General features: G+C 48.2%; 2 protein-coding genes across 2 annotated transcripts; one reads left to right on the top strand and one right to left on the bottom strand.

Annotated features, from left to right (window-relative positions):
- Positions 1 to 196: 196 nt before the first annotated feature.
- Positions 197 to 6,761, bottom strand: M6PR (mannose-6-phosphate receptor, cation dependent). The gene is made up of 7 exons (XM_082310676.1): positions 6,549 to 6,761; positions 4,177 to 4,350; positions 3,800 to 3,972; positions 3,600 to 3,709; positions 3,261 to 3,391; positions 2,594 to 2,720; positions 197 to 2,011 (listed from the first exon to the last, which is right to left on the bottom strand). Exons 1-7 carry the CDS (start codon positions 6,641 to 6,643, stop codon positions 1,889 to 1,891), a joined length of 933 nt encoding a protein of 310 aa, XP_082166802.1. The 5' UTR covers positions 6,644 to 6,761; the 3' UTR covers positions 197 to 1,888.
- Positions 6,762 to 8,138: 1,377 nt separating this feature from the next.
- Positions 8,139 to 18,576, top strand: KLRG1 (killer cell lectin like receptor G1; the record flags this gene model as incomplete). The annotated part of the gene is made up of 5 exons (XM_082310606.1): positions 8,139 to 8,256; positions 14,346 to 14,438; positions 15,213 to 15,364; positions 17,331 to 17,434; positions 18,404 to 18,576. The coding sequence occupies 5 exons, from the start codon at positions 8,139 to 8,141 to the stop codon at positions 18,513 to 18,515; spliced, it is 579 nt and encodes a 192-aa protein (XP_082166732.1). The 3' UTR covers positions 18,516 to 18,576.
- Position 18,577: the final 1 nt, after the last annotated feature.

Here is an 18,577-nt window from a genome sequence, read left to right on the forward strand (position 1 = left end):
CCCTAAGGGCACTGGAGTGATACAAGGTGGCAGCAAAAGACATGTAGTAACAAGAAGAGATCCACGCCTAGCAAAAGAAGTTCAGGCAGGAGGCACGACACACCAAGGACCCTTCACCCTTGGATCAGTAAGATGCTCTGGCACCAAAGAAAGCAAGCTCCTGTTACATCAACACAACACTTCACCAGGTTTTTTGGTCATTTTATTTTTGAAAGTTGTGTTTTGTACAAAAAAAATTACCATAAACACCACCATGAAAAACAGTAACAGACTTAGTGACTTCCTATTTTTCCCATGTTACGAGAAAGATTGAGACCGTAACAAAAGTCAAAGAAAGCAGGAATTGTTTGCTCACTCTAAACCCAGCAAGAAAGCAGGGCCACCCCTTTTCCCTCAGTGTCACTGTTCAGGCTGCTTTGGTAGTATTAAAAATACAGGAACCATGTTTGTACTCTGCCATTAGCAGTAGCAGCTTGCTTATTCACCACCTCTGCCCTCATGACTGAGGACAGTTCTCTGCCAGTCTACAAGAGGGCAGAATGGGATTGCTTAAGAGTCTAGCCCCTCGCATAAAAAGCAATTGGGAGTCAAGGTGCCAAGTTCCTGAAGGTTCCAATTAATTCTTACAACTCGGCTGTACCTGCTTTTCACCAGGGCCCCAGGAGAAGGTCTCCCTCACTCCCAGCCAGTAGCAGTGTGCAAGTACCGTCTGCACAGGCCAAGTACCTTGAGACTGGTCTGCACCATGCTTAAGGGGACAGTGATTTATGAAAGCTGACCTTGTAAGCGTGGGACTCCTTTATGCAGTTTTTAATGTGTTAGCATTCTTGTCCTTGGCTTCTATGGTTCCTTTTTTATTAAAAAAAAAAAAATATTCTGGTAGCTTCACAGGAAAACCCTCTGCTAAACAAGGAACTTTCAGAGAGCATGAAATCACACTGCTGACAGCAACTGAGCTGTGTGGGCAGTCACCTCACGAGGCTGGTAACAGAACTCAAGTCACAGCTACCTGTCTCATCTTGCCTTGATGTCAGTTTCAGTAAACGTTCCCTTTACTTAGCAGCACATCATTTCCTTTTGCTTCTCAATGACTGAGAAGACTGAAACAATATTTTGACTGAACTGGAAAGTCACGAGACTGTATTTAACTCCTATGTTTTTTTAGCATTGCCCCTCTCCAGGCTGAGAGGATGGCATGCATCCCTTTACATCTGTTGAAGGAAACGGGTGTGTACTCTTCAACATACTGGCATTAGGAAAAGAAAAGACTGCAGAGGTGCTAATGCCTCTTCCACCCCCACGGAGTCTGGCGTAGAGCACTCTGTGCAGGATGTGCTGGCAGAAACAGTGCAGAAGCTAGAAAAGCTGAAAATGCATTCAAAGAAAAATAATTCCAGTGTCTTACAGATCCTGTAAACCCTAGGGGGGGGGGGGGAGGAAAAAACAACAAAAAAAAAAAAGAGACACAAAAGATCCCTCCTACAGTCTCAGCTGTTTTAACCCACTGCCTCACTTTCCTACCCCTTTCTGCACCCATCCATGGCCCTTTTTTCCTCTCAGTGATTCAGCTCCCATTCCTGCTTTGGTGCTGAACACTCATATTGCTTTCTTGCTGCCTTCTACTCAACTCTCAGCACTTCCCCCCCGCCCCCCGCAAGCTCTGCTGCATTTTTGAAAACCTAAACCAGCATTATATTCCTAAGACATGCCTTCAGGGACCAGTGCTGTTCACACCCAGAGGCATCCATGGGAACTGACATACCAGAGACAGCGAAAGCAAATAGTGTAAAGGAAATCAGAAGTGAGAGAAGGAGAACTGGCCGGGAGGCACCTGGCTAATCAAGCGCTGGGGAGATGGGGAGAAAAGAACTCAAGTGTTGAAAGCCTATCACATGGGCAGCAAATGGTCATCCCGTTCTTCCGACTCCTCACCCAGCTGGTCATCACCCACACCGCGGTATGCAGCTGGCGCATTTCGAGGCTTAGATCGGCAGACAAGGTCACAGCCATCCTACAAGCACAGGATATTGCACCGGAATCAGACTGTACGCAACGCAAAGCAAAGCAGCTTCTGTGATTTCTCTTCTGCTAAGGGATTATGCCTATCCCTGTGCTATCTGGGACAGGTCCCCAAAACTCGTCTTGACAAGAGAAGCACACATACAAACATCCTACTCAGTCTTGAAAGCTCTGGGCATGCTGATTAACAGTATGCAGCAATATCACGCTGAGACGAGCATGGAGGAGGATAAATGGCACTGCCTACAGTGACCAAGGAAGGGTTTCAGGGAGTTGGACATGAACATTTCACAGTCCCCAGCTTAACATCTCTACCTGGAATGTATTAACCACGAATAAGCACGTGTTCTAGTTTGTTATGTAGCAATCACAGGACATCGGCAGGGAATCAGACTCAGCAAGGATTTAAAAATAGAGTACTCATGAAATAGATATCCTCTTCTTCTGCCTCAGGGTACACTACCCTGGTGGTAGGTCTACCCAAAAGACGTAGTCCACAAAGACAAGGCAGATGCTATTTTCTCCTGTCCCAACACATGGGCCAGGCTGGGAATATCCAGGGATTTTCACTCACCGCCACCAAATTGCCCAGATCTTGCCAAAAGGCAAAGTGAGGAAACTGCTCCATGCCCTTTGCTCCCACTACAAGGCGCTGGTAGAGGAACCCACCAATGATGTAGACTGCAATCAGTGAAGCAAACCTGGAGGGCAGAATTAAAAATCAGAGCTGAGGAAATCCTATAGACGACCTCTTCCGAGCCAGCTACCTGCCACAGATCGGTATTGAAGCAAGTAGCTGAGCACCACTGAAGAACAGAGGTATGAACAGAGACCAGAGCAGAAACGGTCCCCAAAATATTGATCTGCTAGTATAAATCTTTCAGCAGCATTACATGAAGTAGTGCCTCTAAGCACAAACACAGAAAATGAGTCAAGGTTCCTGGTCTGAATTCCCAGCTCTGGCAAAGAGCTGTCGTACAATTTTAGGCAGTCACATCTTCCATGTTTCAGTGCACTTGTCTGTAAACTATGAAGGAGGATGTCTACAAGGAATAGAGCAGCTCTGCAACATCATGCCTTGAGCAAGAGCTTTTGTCCAAAAAGCTCAGAGGCATAGTAACATCTCACGGTGGCTGTGGATAGGTGTACCACAATTACCTAGTCTAGTCTAGCATTTGCTATGTTTCTAAATGGCACTGGCGATCATGGCCCAGACACGAACAGCTCTTCCAAAGACTCACGTGATCAGTAGAATGGAGCCAACGCTGAGGTGGGAATCCTCAGCTGGACAAGCCACACTGCTGTCCATCTCAAAGAGGTAGAAACAATCCTGCTCCTTTTCCCGCTCTTCCGAAATAATGCTGAATGAACTCTGCAATTTGGGAAAAGTTAAGCCGTGTGAAAATATGCCCAGGCATGCTGAACTTTACCAGAAGACAGTTTTATCACTGTTGGTATAGTTAGGCAACAGACACTGGAGGACAGAAGAAAACCTTGCTGCCTCCTCAAAGCCGTTCTGCTTATAAACGACCGTTTGTCTGGCAGCCTCCTGCTCCTCTCCCCCCTCTCGTGTCACTCACCGCTGTAACTCCCCGCTTGCAAGAAATCATTATCACAGCTCTTCTCTTCTCACCACTGCAGTGCCTGCCATATGAATCACCTCCTTTATAAATCAGCATGATCCAGTCACCTGCCAAGAGAGGAACAACATAGGCCGCAAATCCAGATCAGAAAGGCGAAGGCAGATACTAAGTAAGAAAAGTACCGAGTGGAATCTTACTTCCATTGAAGACCTGGGTTTCATTGATTCTTCCTATCACTGTGGTCTTTCCATTTCGTCTATCCGTTTGCACCAGGCCACCAAAATCTTGCGAGGTGCTGTTGACCTCCCTGCACACCCTGAAATGGTAGATGTAGTTTTCTGTGTTGCCTTTCTCCACAGTCACATTAAACCTGCAGCAGGGAGAGGACAGAATAGACAGCCCATAAGATTACAAAGAACATGGCTCAGAGCAGCAGACACTCGAGACCTCGAAGCCAGTCACAGCCCATACTAACAGGGGAGCCCATTCTGCAGTCTGGCCCCAAATCTTCCCCTCCCCTTGGGCTGTGGGTGGGCGCTGTGCAGCCCAAGGCCTGCAGCGTATTGTACTGTACCTCAATGGGCTCAGGGGTTCCAGTTTCTTCAGCAGGGCTCTTTCCATTTGCGACTCGCTGCTCTCATCACCGATCACATCACAGCTCCTCTCTTTCGACGGTTCAGCCCTCACGCCCACAGCAAGGGCCATAAAGACTACCAGCACAGCAGAGGTACGGCAAGGTGATGACATCCTGGACACACACCACAAAGAAAACAGAGGATTAACTGTTTCAGCCCCCTGCAAACTAACCTCAGGGTCACAGAGTCAATGACTGGCCACTTCCTCAGTCCTGACTACAAAAAAGTAAAAAAAATCTAGAAACATCTCACAGTTCCCAAAAGACATGAAATCTAAATCTCATGCATAGTCAAAGACAATTCACTGGGCTGATTTGGGATTCTTTCCTGAATTTTGCCTCAGGACTGCAAAAAGTTTCGCTGCTGAGCACATTAATTAGCATTGATTCAGCCAGAGCAGAGCCCAGCAGGCTGAATGCTGGAGTAAGTTTCAGGCATAAGCCATTGTTCGCTAGTGCATCGCACTGAGAAGCCAGTCAGCAGAAAATGATTTACCAGGCCTCTAATCAACCCTCTTTGCAACTCTCATGTGAAGAGCTTGCAGGGAAGAGCCACTGTGATTAGTCAGGCTCTGTTTGTTCAAGTGCCTTAATCTTAATAATTATAATTACGTTATCTTTCTAGTACTACTTTAGCTGAGAATCTGGAAGCGTTTAATAATACTAAACTGCCACTTCACAGTTTTCTTCTGTTTACACGGAAGAAGGAGGGAAGGAGGAAACTGAGACGTCCTATGCAAGATCCAACCACAGAGGCAGTAATGAAGATAATAAAATCTAGAAGATTTGGTTTTCAGGTTCATGCTAAAATCACACATGAAACATTCAGTGACTGCACCAGCCAACCACAATGGTGCAACAGATTCCCCTCTGCTTCTCCCGTCGCAGATTTCAGGAAAGCTTCAGATGCTGGGGGAAGGCAACCAACAGACCCACGATTAAATCAGCACCTGGCTGCAGCTAGACAGAGAGTCTGCTAGAGGGACAGCCTGTTTTGCTGAAGCTAATGATTACCCCTGACCCCTGCAGAGTCCACTGTGACAGCTTACAGCTAGGAAACCAGCTCTCTGACCGCCATGGCGGCCGATGAGGCTAGATATGATGATATCATAGAATCATCAAATTGTTTAGGTTGTAAAAGACCTTTAAGATTATCAAGTCGAACTGTTAACCTAGCACTGCCAAGTCCACCACTAAACCCTGTCCCCAAGCACCACGTCTACCCATCTTTTAAATACCTCCAGGGATGGAGACTCAACCACTTCCCTGGGCAGCCTGTTCCAATGCCTGACTACCCTTTCGGTGAAGAAGTTCTTCCTAATATCCAACCTAAACCTCCCCTGGCCGCAACTTGAGGCCATTTCCTCTCATCCTATCGCTTGTTACTTGGAAGAGACCAACCCCCACCTGGCTACAAACTCCTTTCAGGGAGTTGTAGGGAGCGATAAGGTCACCCCTCAGCCTCCTCTTCTCCAGGCTGAACAACCCCAGCTCCCTCAGCCGCTCCCCATAAGACTGGTGCTCTAGGCCCTTCACCAGCCTCGTTGCCCTCCTCTGGCCACGCTCCAGCACCTCGGTGTCCTTCTTGTAGTGAGGGACCCAAAACTGAACACAGTACTCGAGGTGCGGCCTCACCAGTGCCGAGTACAGGGGCACTATCACCTCCCTGGTCCTGCTGGCCACACTATTCCTGAAACAAGCCAGGATGCCATTGGCCCTCTTGGCCACCTGAGCACACTGCTGGCTCATGTTCAGGCGGCTGTCAACCAACACCCCCAGGTCCTTTTCAGCCAGGCAGCTCTCCAGCCACTTCTCCCCAAGCCTGTAGCGTTGCATGGGGTTGTTGTGACCCAAGTGCAGGACCCGGCGCTGAGCGTTGTTGAATCTCATACAGTTGGCCCTGGCCCAGCCGAGGAAATGAGGAAGCCCGTGACGCCAGAGCTCGTGATTCGTCTCTCACAAGACCAAAAGCAGAACCTGCCCTTCGCGCCAGCCACAGCTTCTCCGGGCAGCTCACCGGCCAACGCTTCACTCACGCACAGGCTGAAGTAAAAAGTGATGCGGCGACGCTGTTATTTTCCCCTCGGCCGGTCACCGCTCCGGCGGGCAGCCGGGGAGGCAGGCTGCCGCTGCTGACCACTGCTGACCACTGCCCAGCGCCACGACCGAGCCGCCCGCCCGGGGCGGGGCGCGGTTTCACCCCCGCGGCGGCCCCAGGGGCCTCGGTGCCACCCCGCTCGCCTCCACCCCCGCCGCCGGAGCGCCGCGGCCCTCACCCCGCCGGCCGGAGCCCGCCCCGCCGCCGCACCCACCTGCGGCCGCACGGCCCGGCCTCCCCCCGCCGCGCACGGGCACAGGCACCGGCACGGCCGCCGCTACGGAAGAGCGATCCGCCGCTCACGGGCATCCCATGCTGCGCGCTCGGTGACGGGGCGGCCCGGGGAGCGCAGGCGCGGATGGCACCGGCCTCCACCGGCCTCCTCCGCGGTCCCGGCCGGCTCCCCTCGCCCACCCCGTGAACCGGAAGCAGGAAGAGAGCGGCGGAACTGGCGCTCTCCGCCAATGGGAGCGCGGGAGCCGCCAGGATCACCCCGCCCACTGGAGACCCCTCAGCGAATGAGGAGCGGCGGTGGAAAAGGGCGGCTTCTAAAGCCCGCCCCAGCCTATAACGGGGGCGGCTCCGGAGCCCGCCTCCTTCCTCTTCGCCGCCCAATGGGCGGTGAACAGAGGTGTGAAGATCCCGCCTCCCCTCGCTTCTCGTCCAATGAACGATGAGGAGCCCCGTCGCGCCCGCCGGCTAATGTCTCCCACCCGAGAGCCACTGAGAAGCACGGCTGGAGGCGGGAGCCGCTCGCCCAATGGCGGAGAAGCACGCCCCTCGCCCCGCCCCTCCGGCCGCCGCCTCAGGCCGGGGTCGGGCCCCGGGGCCGGCGCTCGGCGCGGATCCGTCCGAAAATAACCCGGCCCCAGCGCGTTGTGGCTTTTCCGCCTTGCAGCCGAACTCGCGCCTCTGGCCCTCAGGCGGGCTGGGGTCACCTGCAGGGGAAAGGCTTCCCAGCCTCACCGAGCCGCTGCCTGCCTTTCCCCTGGCTGCCTCCGTGGAAGGCAGCGGCCGGCCGTCGCTGCCCTTGGCCTCAGCCACCCCGCCACGTACCTCCGCAGTGACTTCGTGTTAAACAAGCAAGGCGGGCCGCTGTTCGTAAAACTCCCTTGTGGCCTTGATCCTTCTGATTGTGTCCCCGCCTGACATGCTGTTTTGTTATGCTTTGGAATAAAGGTGTCTCCTCCAGCTCCTGCAAGTTTTGCCACTGCGGAGGAATTCCAGGTCCAGCTGATCATGCACAAGGTTGGTGGACTTGAGCATCTCAAGTATGATTAATAAAGCTATAAATGATTTAAAGGACATTTCTTAAGTCATGGCCCCACTGTGATGGCAAAAGCCACTTTCCATGGCTCTGTTATTGGAAGGGACGGATGTTCTTTGCCAGAGCTCTGAGGCTGTTACATCTTTTAGTTAGGAAACAAATGCTGGATTTAGCTCTCGCAATCCACCTGCTTCTGTCCCGGGAGGGAGCTCTTCAGAGCAACGCACATTCTCACAATTACTGCGTCAGTGTAATCGCAGCCTCTTGCATTGGCAACAATTAGAATACCCATGTGCTTTGTGATTAATCACTAATGGCTGTTCTTAAGCCACCCTCATCAGGAAATGGAAGTTGTTGCACTTCCACTGCTCTCCATTCTGTTGTAAATTTGGCTGTTTTGCACAGCTGGAGATAGAGGTTGCGACTTCACATTTCTTCTTCTGAATGTAGCCTCGGGTTTCCTGTTTGATGAGCGTTGAGCCTTGTCGCTCAACAGCCTGATCGAAACGTCTTGTCGTACGCACTCTTTGGTTTGGCATGGAGGGAAGCAGATCAGAAACTTCGGTGGCTGAAGTGAGTGAGGAAATCATTTATACTTCTGTCAAATTCTCTCAGACTCCGCCGCCGAGGGCCAAAGCTGGATGGGAAAGGAGAGGTAAGGAAGCTGGATGAAGTACATCAACAAAAGATTTTATTTCAAACAAAAGCAAGTTCTAACAAAAACACTCTGAGCTGGCCACTGACTTTGTGTACCAGCTCATGGTGCTGTTGCTTTTGTTCTAAAATTACCGTGAGTATTTTATTGTGATAAAAGCTGATGGGTCAGAGACCCAGCATTGCTCCCCTCCCTCTCTCTGTCAGACCCCTTTTGGTGTTTACTCCTGGGCGTTCAACGCAGGCATCCTTTTCTCTGAAAGAGGTTTGCAGTTTTAAAGTTATCTGCTTGTCAGCAATAAGAGATTGTCAGCAATAGTTCTTTGAAGGGCAGGCAAGATGTGAGTACAGATAAATTAGAGGCGTATGCTAATCAGAGATCAGAGACAGAGGAGGCATATGAGATCATCCAGTCTCTCTCCTGTGGGGCTCTGCAGGATTCTTTTGTGATATATTTTTTCCTGTGTTTTCTCTGTTGTAGTTTTGCAGACTTCCCAGTGAGCAAATTTTCAGCTTTTGCCTTGAGACAGTTCTGCAGGGCATTTTACTACCAGGAAGATTTTCTTAGTGCTTTCCTTAAATTTTCTCTTCCCTTATTTCCGCTCCATTCCCCCTGTTCAGGCCTTGCAAATGTCACACCGAGCAATTTCTCTGGCTGCTTAATTGAGAAATACCACCATAGAAGAGTGAGATTTTGCATTGATGATCATTCTTTGTAAGCGTTTCCCTCCCATGAGCTGATTGCTTTTCCTCTAAATGCCCGTGTGCTTTAGATGAGTTGTGTTGCATTGGCTGCAACATTAATGGTTCACCTTAGCTTTTTTCAGAGCTGTTACAGCAAAGGCGGGCTCTTGCTCTGGGATACGAGATTTCCGTACCCTGATATGAATAACTGCACACATCTGTGGTTGTTACTGCTGCCTGGTCACTTACGGCACTATGGAAAGCCATATGTGCCCAAAGCCAACACAGAAACCCCCAAGTTCCTATCTGGTAATCACACTCCATCTGCTTGGAAGGCAGTCTTGCTTTTGCATGTGTTTTCATCAGAAATGATGTTTTCTGTTGCATCAGATAACACAGGGACATCCCTTCATTCCCTGCCATTTGTGTTCATTCCTGCCCTGTTGGTGGTGATTACTCAATGCCCTCTTGAGATGTTTGCATCTGTTTTTTTAATATTCCTTCTCTCCAAATTATTTTATCTACCCTCATCTTTTTCAGCTGAAGTCTGAGGGCCTAAAATAAGGAAGCTGATCTTTGAACACACTTTCTGTGCATATTATTTGATTATTTCCCAGCTCTCTTCTGTGTGCGAGGAGTCTCTAAGGAGCACAGTTTAAGTGCCTTTCCTTAGAAGATCTTTATTTTCAACTCTGTCTCCGCCTCCATCACTTTTGAGAGATGTGCTCTCAGGTATTTCATCTCTGTTTTCAAATGCACACCCTTGCTACCAAGTCATCCCTGTGATGCAGTATCACAGGTGTATCACAGGTGTATACATCAGTCCTCTGGTCAAACCAACTGTTTTTGGCTCTCATGGACTCCTCGAAAATGAAGAGTTGCCCTGGCTGTCTTCTGTTTGGCTTCCAGAGAGCCTTAGATATGCCACACTACCAAAATGTCAGTCCAGCAGTCACTTAAGACAGTGTTAGCCTGTGTGGCATGCTTGTAGTAACAGCGATAACCAGGTCTGTGCCAAGGTCTGTGCCATAGCTGAGGACAGGATCCTCATTTCTTAAATCCTCCCCCCTGGCCCTAGGTAGTCATGCTGCTCCCATACTGACGTAGGCAGGAGCTGATGGGAACTATTTGGGACAGCTCAATGACATTCTTCAGATTGTCCTAGAAGGCTTGAATTATAAAATGCTAACCGCTTTTGGATTTTGAACTGAATCTGAACTCCCAAACCTAGAAATATTGGGTCATGTTGCTTGCAGATGAATGCAGCGTATCACAGTGATTTCTCCAGAGCACTGACAGACCTAACTGGGTGTTTTGTATACTAGAAAGTTATAACACTGGATATTTACATTAAATGTCCGCTGGTCCACTTCTCCCTTCCCTTGGGGAAACTCTTCCACAGTTCCTCAGACAACTACATGGAAATATTTCTGGATGCTCCATTCAGATTTCCTTCCTCAGTTTCAAACTCATCCCAGGCACTTCTCGTTTCCTCTTCTACAAGAGCTTCACATGTGCTCCAGGGGCTGAGGATCAAGCACAAACTCATGAACTTGTTTTAAAAAGGAAGAACTGCAGGGACTCCCTTTTGCAAGCAGTAAAAATCCCGATTTATGAAATTTTTAATTTCACTTCCCTGGGTTGATCACTACTGTTCAAGTGAGGCTCAAATTCACCTTGAACACTTCAATATGACTTGCCCTCTTCACTCTCCTTTTTCCTCCCAAAATTATCTAATGGCATACTTTTTCATTTTTAAGAACTGAAGTGAAATCTCAGTTCCTTTTTTCTGCAGTTGGTTTGAAACAACAGAGAAGGTGAACTGCTCTATTCATTGCCAGGAGGCACCAGCTCGGATGCCCGGTTCTCACATTTAAGGATTAACTGTCATCCCAGTCACCTTGTCCTGGAAGTAGTTTTCCCTAAAATCCAGAACAGTGATGTGGAGGATGCAGGAGATAGTTTCTTTGAGAGTCAAGAGAGGAAGGAAAACAGAAGTGCAAATCCTCAGAAATGTGGTCTCAGAACAAAGTTATGTTTCAACAGATATTTATCCTCTTTTACTTAGTTTTCAGCTGTAATCTGCAGAGAAGCAGCTCCACCCTACCCCTTAACCTTGGGCTGACTCCATTCTCTTGAGGCTTAATCTGATGGCAAAACCCGTGTCACCGGAGATACAAAGGTGACCTCACAAGAGGAACAGAGAGCAGGCAGAGAGAACACCTACCCAGTTCAAGTCCTTCAGTTCTCCCGTTGTCCTCTTGCGGGAAGCTGAGGAGTAGGTTGTAACTGAAAAGTCTTCCTGTGTTTTGTAACTGAGAAGAGATGGGTTTTTGTTCTTTAATAATGATTAAAAAAGTAAATAAATGTTGGTATTTTTTAACTACAAGCGGGGCAGCTAGAAGATCCTGCAAGCTTCAGGAAACACGATAAAACCTTTGTCTTAGGAAATATCTTTCTACCAGAAGAATGATGCTTACAACAAAGCTCCCTCACGCTTTTCCCTCGTTACCTTAGAAACTTCTTTTAGACAAAACCGCAGGTCTAAATATACTGCTATAAACCAGAATCTCATCTTAAAACCACTGAGCCTGCACACTTCTCTAAGATCAAAATAAATTAATTTTTATAATTTATTGATCTGGTCTACTTTCTGTATTTGGAGAAAGCTTCCAATGCTTAAAGGATGCATTGTTGTTTTTAAGTGAAGTCCCTTCCCCTTCTGGTTTAGTGCTGGCTTTCTTTGTCCTTCCCACAATATTCTTGATACATGATGTGCATTTGTTTTCAGCCTCCACCAAGAGATCCTAAAAATAATCTTCCCCTGCTGCTTACAAATATTTTATTCTTTTAGCCATCCCTTTTAATTTCTCTCTGACAAACTTCCTCATTGTCCTGTAGTTTCCCATTTTGAAATTATTATACCACGGTGCCTTTTGTTGTTGATGTTGTTGCTGGCGGGTTTTGGCTCTGTTGAATCTCAGTGTGTTTGTGTTCACTGCAGCAGAGAAGCTTCTGGACGGAGCCGTGGTGAGCCGGGTGGCCTGAGCACGGCGCAGGGCAGTCACGAGCTGCTTCACTTTCTGTGTTTCCTGGCTCGTTGCTCTGCAAGGTGCCTGTTGGTGGTGTCTAAGTGTTCAGTCTCAGCATCATGCCCTAACATGGCATTTGCTTAATTTAATGCGAGTAATTGATGCCTGTCATTGTCACCGTGCTTCCTTCACAGTTGCTCTGGTTCTTTTTGCTGGTTCGTGAGTGCTGTCACCATCCCTGTCTGGCATATAATTCCAACCTGATGCATTTAGTTGTATTTGCCTGGTCTGCGGGGTTGCTGTTCTGTTACCTCTCGATGCAGTTATTTAACCTAATTCGATGGTAATTTTACTTGAGCAGAGAACAGCCCCCTCTGCCTTCCTTGTGTATTTTGTATTCTATTGCTATGACACCCTACTCACATTCCTTCTTCTACCAAGTTTTCAATGTACTTGCTGTGGTAGTGTCTTTGGTTAAAGCTAGCCTTCCCCTCCCTCCATCTTACTCCTTAGACTCCTAGCCTTTTTAGGGAGGGCAGATATGTTTCTTTGGGTTTGTGACATGACCGAGAGAGAATCCCCTCAGATTTCATGAGCTCCACCGGGGACTTTGCTGCTGGATTTCGGTAGAAGACTCTGGAGCACCACAAGAGCAGGATGCGGTACATAAGCTTAAGGGAGAAGCACAGGGAAATCCTGGGCTCCTCAACATCGGTAACCATTAGCTGCACATTTAGTGCTTCTTAGAAAGTCCTATTGTCTATGCAGCTGTCATGAGATTAATGAAACAAACCAACCAACCCCCCCTGGAGCTCATCCATGGCAGTAAGTGTCATCGTCTCCATAACCTGGGAGAGAGGAGATTTTAGTGCTGAGATTTCAAACAGCTCATGGAAAGTAAATGCCTCTCAGGTCCAGGAGATGACAACGGGAAAGCAAGGTGTAGCCTGGAGGCTAACAGGCCGTGCTGTACATGAGCAGATCTCTATCTACATGGCAGTCCTGCCCCACGCTTTGAAAGGAAGCTGTGCTGGGCTACAGTGGAGGCTGCCCCAGAGAGTCACCCTCTGCCACTGGCAGCAAGTGAACAGTGCGTGGTGGTGGTGAAAGTGTGGAGGGGCATCCCAAGGTCTTCAAGGCTGGCCCTCCCATCCTGCCACCCCGCCATCGGAGAGGCAGATGAGAGCATAGGACTGACTTGGGAGTGTCCCAGGAAGATGAAACGCGACCGTGTGTCTAAGTCTGTGTCCTGGTTTCAGCTGGGACAGAGTTAATTTTCTTCCTAGTAGCTGGTAGAGTGCTGTGGTTTGGATTTAGTATGAGAATAATGTTGATGATAACACGCTGATGTTTTAGTTGTTGCCAAGTAGTGCTTACACCAGTCAAGGACTTTTCAGCTTCCCATGCTCTGCCTGGTGCACAAGAAGCTGTGAGGGGGCACAGCCAGGACAGCTGATGCAGACTGACCAAAGGGCTATGCCATACCATATGGCATCATGCCCAGTATAGAAACTGGGGGGAGTGGGCCAGGGGACAGTGATTGCTGCTTGGGAACGGGCTGGGTGTCGGCTGGTGAGTGGTGAGCAGTTGCATCACTTGTTTTTCCTGGGTTTTGTTCCTCTCGTTGTTGTTGTTTTCCTTTTTACCACAATTTATTATTATTGTTATTGTTGTTATTATAATATTTTATTTTATTTCAATTATTCAACTGTTCTTATTTCAACCCACAAGTTTTCTTACTTTTGCCCTTCCGATTCTCTCCCCCATCTCAGCGCAGGGCGGGGAGGGTGAGCGAGCAGCTGTGTGGTGCTTGGTTGCCGGCTGGGGTTAAACCACGACAACAGGGTGCTGAGGTTAAACCTGTTGCTGTTGCTGAGAGAGCCTTGGGTTTCATTTTGCCTTTAACCGGACCATGGTGGCTGTAGCAGTGCAGCTCTGTGTTTCCACCCAGAGCTTCAGTGCTGAGGCAGGAGTGGGTTTGCTGGGAGGCTCCAGCCAGCACGAGGTGGCACATGGTGCCTGGGGGGCTCTGGCTGACCTGGGACAGATGCTTCTTCTCTTGGGGTCAGCCACTGCAGGGGCTGAGCTGTGGCTGACCTGGAGACAGATACACCTCCTGGGAAGCTCAGGCAGGGACTGATGGCTCTGGGCTGGGCTGAAATGGGGCCCTGGGCTGAAGGGCAGGAGTGTGGGGGGGCCCTGGGGAGGCTGGGCAGGGACAGTGATGGCAGCGATGTGCAGAGTGTAGACAGACAGGGATGCTCTAAATAGTTCAGTTCCTCATGGAAATGCCCAGGACACAAGCAAACCATGTAAAACCACCATCAGTTTTCACGTGGCTCCTGTTCACTATGGTTTCTTTTCTCTTTTACAGCTCCCTGTCTGTGGCCAGCAGTTTTGCTGGGCTTGGCTATAGGCTTTGGGATACTGAGCATCTCCCTAGCAACTGCTTTGATTTGGAAGATGAGTAAGTGCACAAAGGGGTGCTGAGGATGAGCAAGCAACAGCAAAGGACCAGAGACTTGTCTAAGCACAGGAGCTCAGACCCTGAACTCCATTATATGGGGTTAAACCAGAAGCTGTTCTAGGTTTCTACCACCCTTAAGTACTCAGTGCCTATCCAGAATATTTTGAAGAGTATATTCCTTGTGCAGACCCCAGGCAACCCATTTCAGATCCTGTGGCAAAGAGCAGTGAAACATCTTGAAAGGTTTTTGTAGACTTGTTTGCTGTAATTATAGTGGTAAATTGTAGAGCAAATATGCAAAGTCTATAACACTTTTGCATGCGTGCAGAAGGTGCTATACCGTGTGGAAAAGCCTACTTAAAAAGTAGTTGTGGAAAAGCTGCTTAAAATCTGTTCACCTGATGTGTGACATTATCACACTGTACCCACAGAATGATGTAATTTTTTCCCTTACTTGTTGCACACCCAGAGTGTTGACTGCTTTCAGATGACCAGTTTTGGTTCTCAGGTGTCTGAGTAGTTCAGAGGAAACCCAGGGCAGGGGGGGAGTTGTCCCAGCATCAGACTGCATGTGACTCTTGTAAGAAGATTTGGAAATTGCACAGAGGATCCGAAGTTCAGTGTTCATGCATTGTTATTTTTAGATGCTTACCCTGACTTGTGTTTTCTGCATTACAACTATCCAGAAGAGTTGCTTTTCAGCAGGTCCTTGCTGACAAGTGTCTTTCTGTTGGTTAATGGTAGAGAAAAGCTGGTATTTTGATTCCTTTACAGGTGACTCCCACCCACGCTGCCCTGAGCAGTGGATAGCCTACAGAGGGAGCTGCTACTCTTTCTCCAAGCAGAAGAAGGACTGGCATTCCAGCCAGGAATCCTGCAGGGCACAGGGAGCTCATCTCCTGGTGATGAGCGACACCAGTGAAATGGTAATGGTTTTCTTATTCTTTGAGGATCTTCCATTTCCTTGCAGATACCTCAGTGATTGACATCCAAGGAGTGCTGTCACTCTAGCAGTATTTTGACTTTGAAGGAGAGGAAGGATTTATGACTGCGACGTTATAGTGCACTTCCAGTTTCAGCATGCACCTTACCAGTTCGCAGCAGGCAAAGAAGCAAAGGGGAGAAGGGAGAGGTGAGGGTCACTGTCAGCTACTCAGAATCATCCTAGGAAGGATGTTAGGAGACAGTCTTCTCCACTGCCCCTCTCCACCTCCCCTCCTAGCCCCAACAAGGCTGATATGAATGATAAAAGGAAAAGACTATGGCACTGTGCAGTCTCTGTACTCATTGCCTACAAACCAATACGTCCTCACTCTTCAGAAATGCTTCCTTTGCAAAAGCGATGCCTCTCCTCCCTGCAACCACTCCAGCTCCTCCTGCTCAGTGACCCTTGCCACTCCCTGTGTTCATGAATGGATATTTCTTTCTCAGTCTGTTTTCAATGCTTACTTCCTCTCTCTGCCAAAAAACCTCAGCTGTGCTGGTGCAATCAGAAGCCATCTGTCCCACTGCTCATTTTCCAGTATGTGCTCACTGGGGGCAGGGGCATGTATGACCACTAAAGAAATGGGTAGAGCTGATCACTAAAGAGGTGAGGCATGTCTGCACAAGTAGAGCAGAAGTACTTGATCTGGTTTTGTACAAGCCAGTGCTTATTAGCTCAGGTCCAATGAACGTGGACAGCTTCCAGTCCCTGGACAGAAGTTGCATTGTATGATGTTCTGTGGGGGCTTACAAAGCCAGGTCTCTGCTTGACTGGAAGTATGTACCAGGCTCTCACACTTTCTTAGGCAAATCCTGATTCCTTGAGAAATATTCGTCTTCCCCAGATTGCCCATTTCTCTGACTGAAGAAAGCCTTCCTGGTCTGGCTGCTTTCTTACTACTGTCTCTGCTACTAGAGTGTTACCCACTATCCTTGCTCAAGTCTGAGCAGTAAGCAAGCCCCACATAAGCAAGACTCTCCTAGCTATCCATGCCCTATGCTGCAAAGGCTGTGACTGTTCACCCTCCCTTTGCCAGGGAAGCACGGTCACCTCCAAACCACCAGCAACACTCAAGCATTACTCAAGCTACTCCTATTCCGACCACTTTACCAAGCCAGCTTTGTTAATGCTTCTGTGTGAAGATGTCTGCTCTGAAGCTTTTTTTATAGCGGCAGGAGATAAGGATGGGGCCCAGCCATACCACTGAAAGGTTGCTGTTGTTGGATTTCATTGGAAACGTGGACAAGACAAACTTCTCTCTCTCTTGTCTTTGTCTTTTTTTTTTTGGGGGGGGGGGGCAGGCATAATTTACTTCAGGGCTGATTTTCTGTCGCACACTTCACCTTTTAACAGTAAACAGTAGTTAAAGGTTAGGCAAAAGGAAATGAACATTGAAAACACGTAGGAGGAAAGTTTGTACAAAATTTAATGAGCTTTGGTCCTGGGCTCTTTACACAGATCTGTTGGTGCCTGCACCTCCTGCCCTGACCTGATTTTACCTTTAATTGTTAATGCTTTGTATTAGCTTGCTAGCTAGCTGTATGGTACAGCATTAATATTAATACTAATAGCATACCTTCCGACATAAAGCTCTGTGTAGGAAACTCCAGGAGACTGGGCTGCAGTTAGTTCACATACATTGCCCTGAGAAATGTCCTTTGAAGAATCTGCCCAGGATCCTTGAAAGCATGCTTACTTCCTTGTGAGTGTACACATAGCTGTTATTCCAGGCATGATCTGCAGGGCTGATCTTTCTGATTAGAAAGTGTGGAGAAGCAGTATTGTTAGCCACTTAAGGAACAGTCAGGCAAGGGGACGTGTCTTGCACTCTCTTCTCTTTACTTATCCTTACCCCCATTTTCAGGCTGGCTGCCATTAGTCACTTTGTAATTCATCACCATTTCTAGGACCTGTTCAAGACTATTCAAACAGGATGTTTCTGGATTGGACTGAGGAACAGCACAGACTCTGTCTGGATTTGGGAAGATGGCTCTATACTCAATGGCACCAAGTGAGTTTCATTCTGTTTTAAAAACAACAGTGTTAATTCAGATTGCCTGTGTTCCACAACACCCAGAGCTCCTGCACCAGATCTCAGGAGCTTTCTTGGGCAGATTTTCTTCTTACTGTCACCTGTATGGCACTGAACTCAAAAGGGTCTACTTTTTACTGCCCTACACCTTGTAAAGGCATGTACCTGTGAAAAGCAGGGCTAATGTTAGTATCTCACTCTCTACTTCCCTCCAGCTGCTCAGACCAAGAATTATTTACCTGCAGTGCCCACACAGTTGCTCAGTCAGAAAAGCGTATGCTCCATCTTGGCTTTACTGGGTTTAGCCACCTTGCATCCATTCTGCCAAGTGCTGGTGTCACTGGGTGCGAGGACCCAGCCCTTTGCTGCTTTGCTGGTGCCACCCAAGTTAGAACCTTAATTTTGCTCAGTATTTACTTGGAAAAAACTCAGCATTCTGCATAGGGAAAACATTATGATTTGGCCAGTGACTTTGCCTGGCCCTTTCCTTTTTATGGCAGTTAACACAATGAGTTAGTCTCTAACACTTCTCCAGCAAGGAAACTTGCCCAAGATCTTGCTGTTGGTAGGTCAGTACTCTAAGCACTTGACTTAGTTCCCTTCTTAAATCCAGCTTTCTGTTCTTACAAATTCCTTGGAGGCAATCATCTTTCCATGAAAGTCTTAGCACGGCGTTCTCGTGCTGGTGGATATCACTGCAGGGGATTGTGTCTATGTTTGGTTCTGATCTGGATTCCACAATGGCAAAATTACTTAGATGTGTAATCTCCTGGTAGATAGGTATTTTGGTGTACGGTTTGTTTTCTAACAGCTGCCCTTTGGAGGCTGGGTTCTTTCACTTCCTCTGGGCTCCACCCTTCAAAATCAGATGTTTTTTCTTTCTTGCCTCCAGGAGACAATCTCTCAGCATTTTCTCTCAGTTTCACTTTTGTTCCGTGTCTCTTGCAGGGTCCTCTCTAACAGCCCTGTGCAACACTGTGTTGTCCTGATGCATGGACAATTTCAGGCCTCCAGCTGTGAATTTACCGCTCCATGGATCTGTGAGAAATCTCTTAGATAAATCCCATGTGCATTTTCATCTCATAACCATCTCGTCAGCGGTACAAGTGGATCATTGTCCTG

The sequence above is a fragment of the Platalea leucorodia genome (assembly GCF_965183815.1).
Source record: "Platalea leucorodia genome assembly, chromosome: 4".
Lineage (NCBI taxonomy): Eukaryota > Metazoa > Chordata > Aves > Pelecaniformes > Threskiornithidae > Platalea > Platalea leucorodia.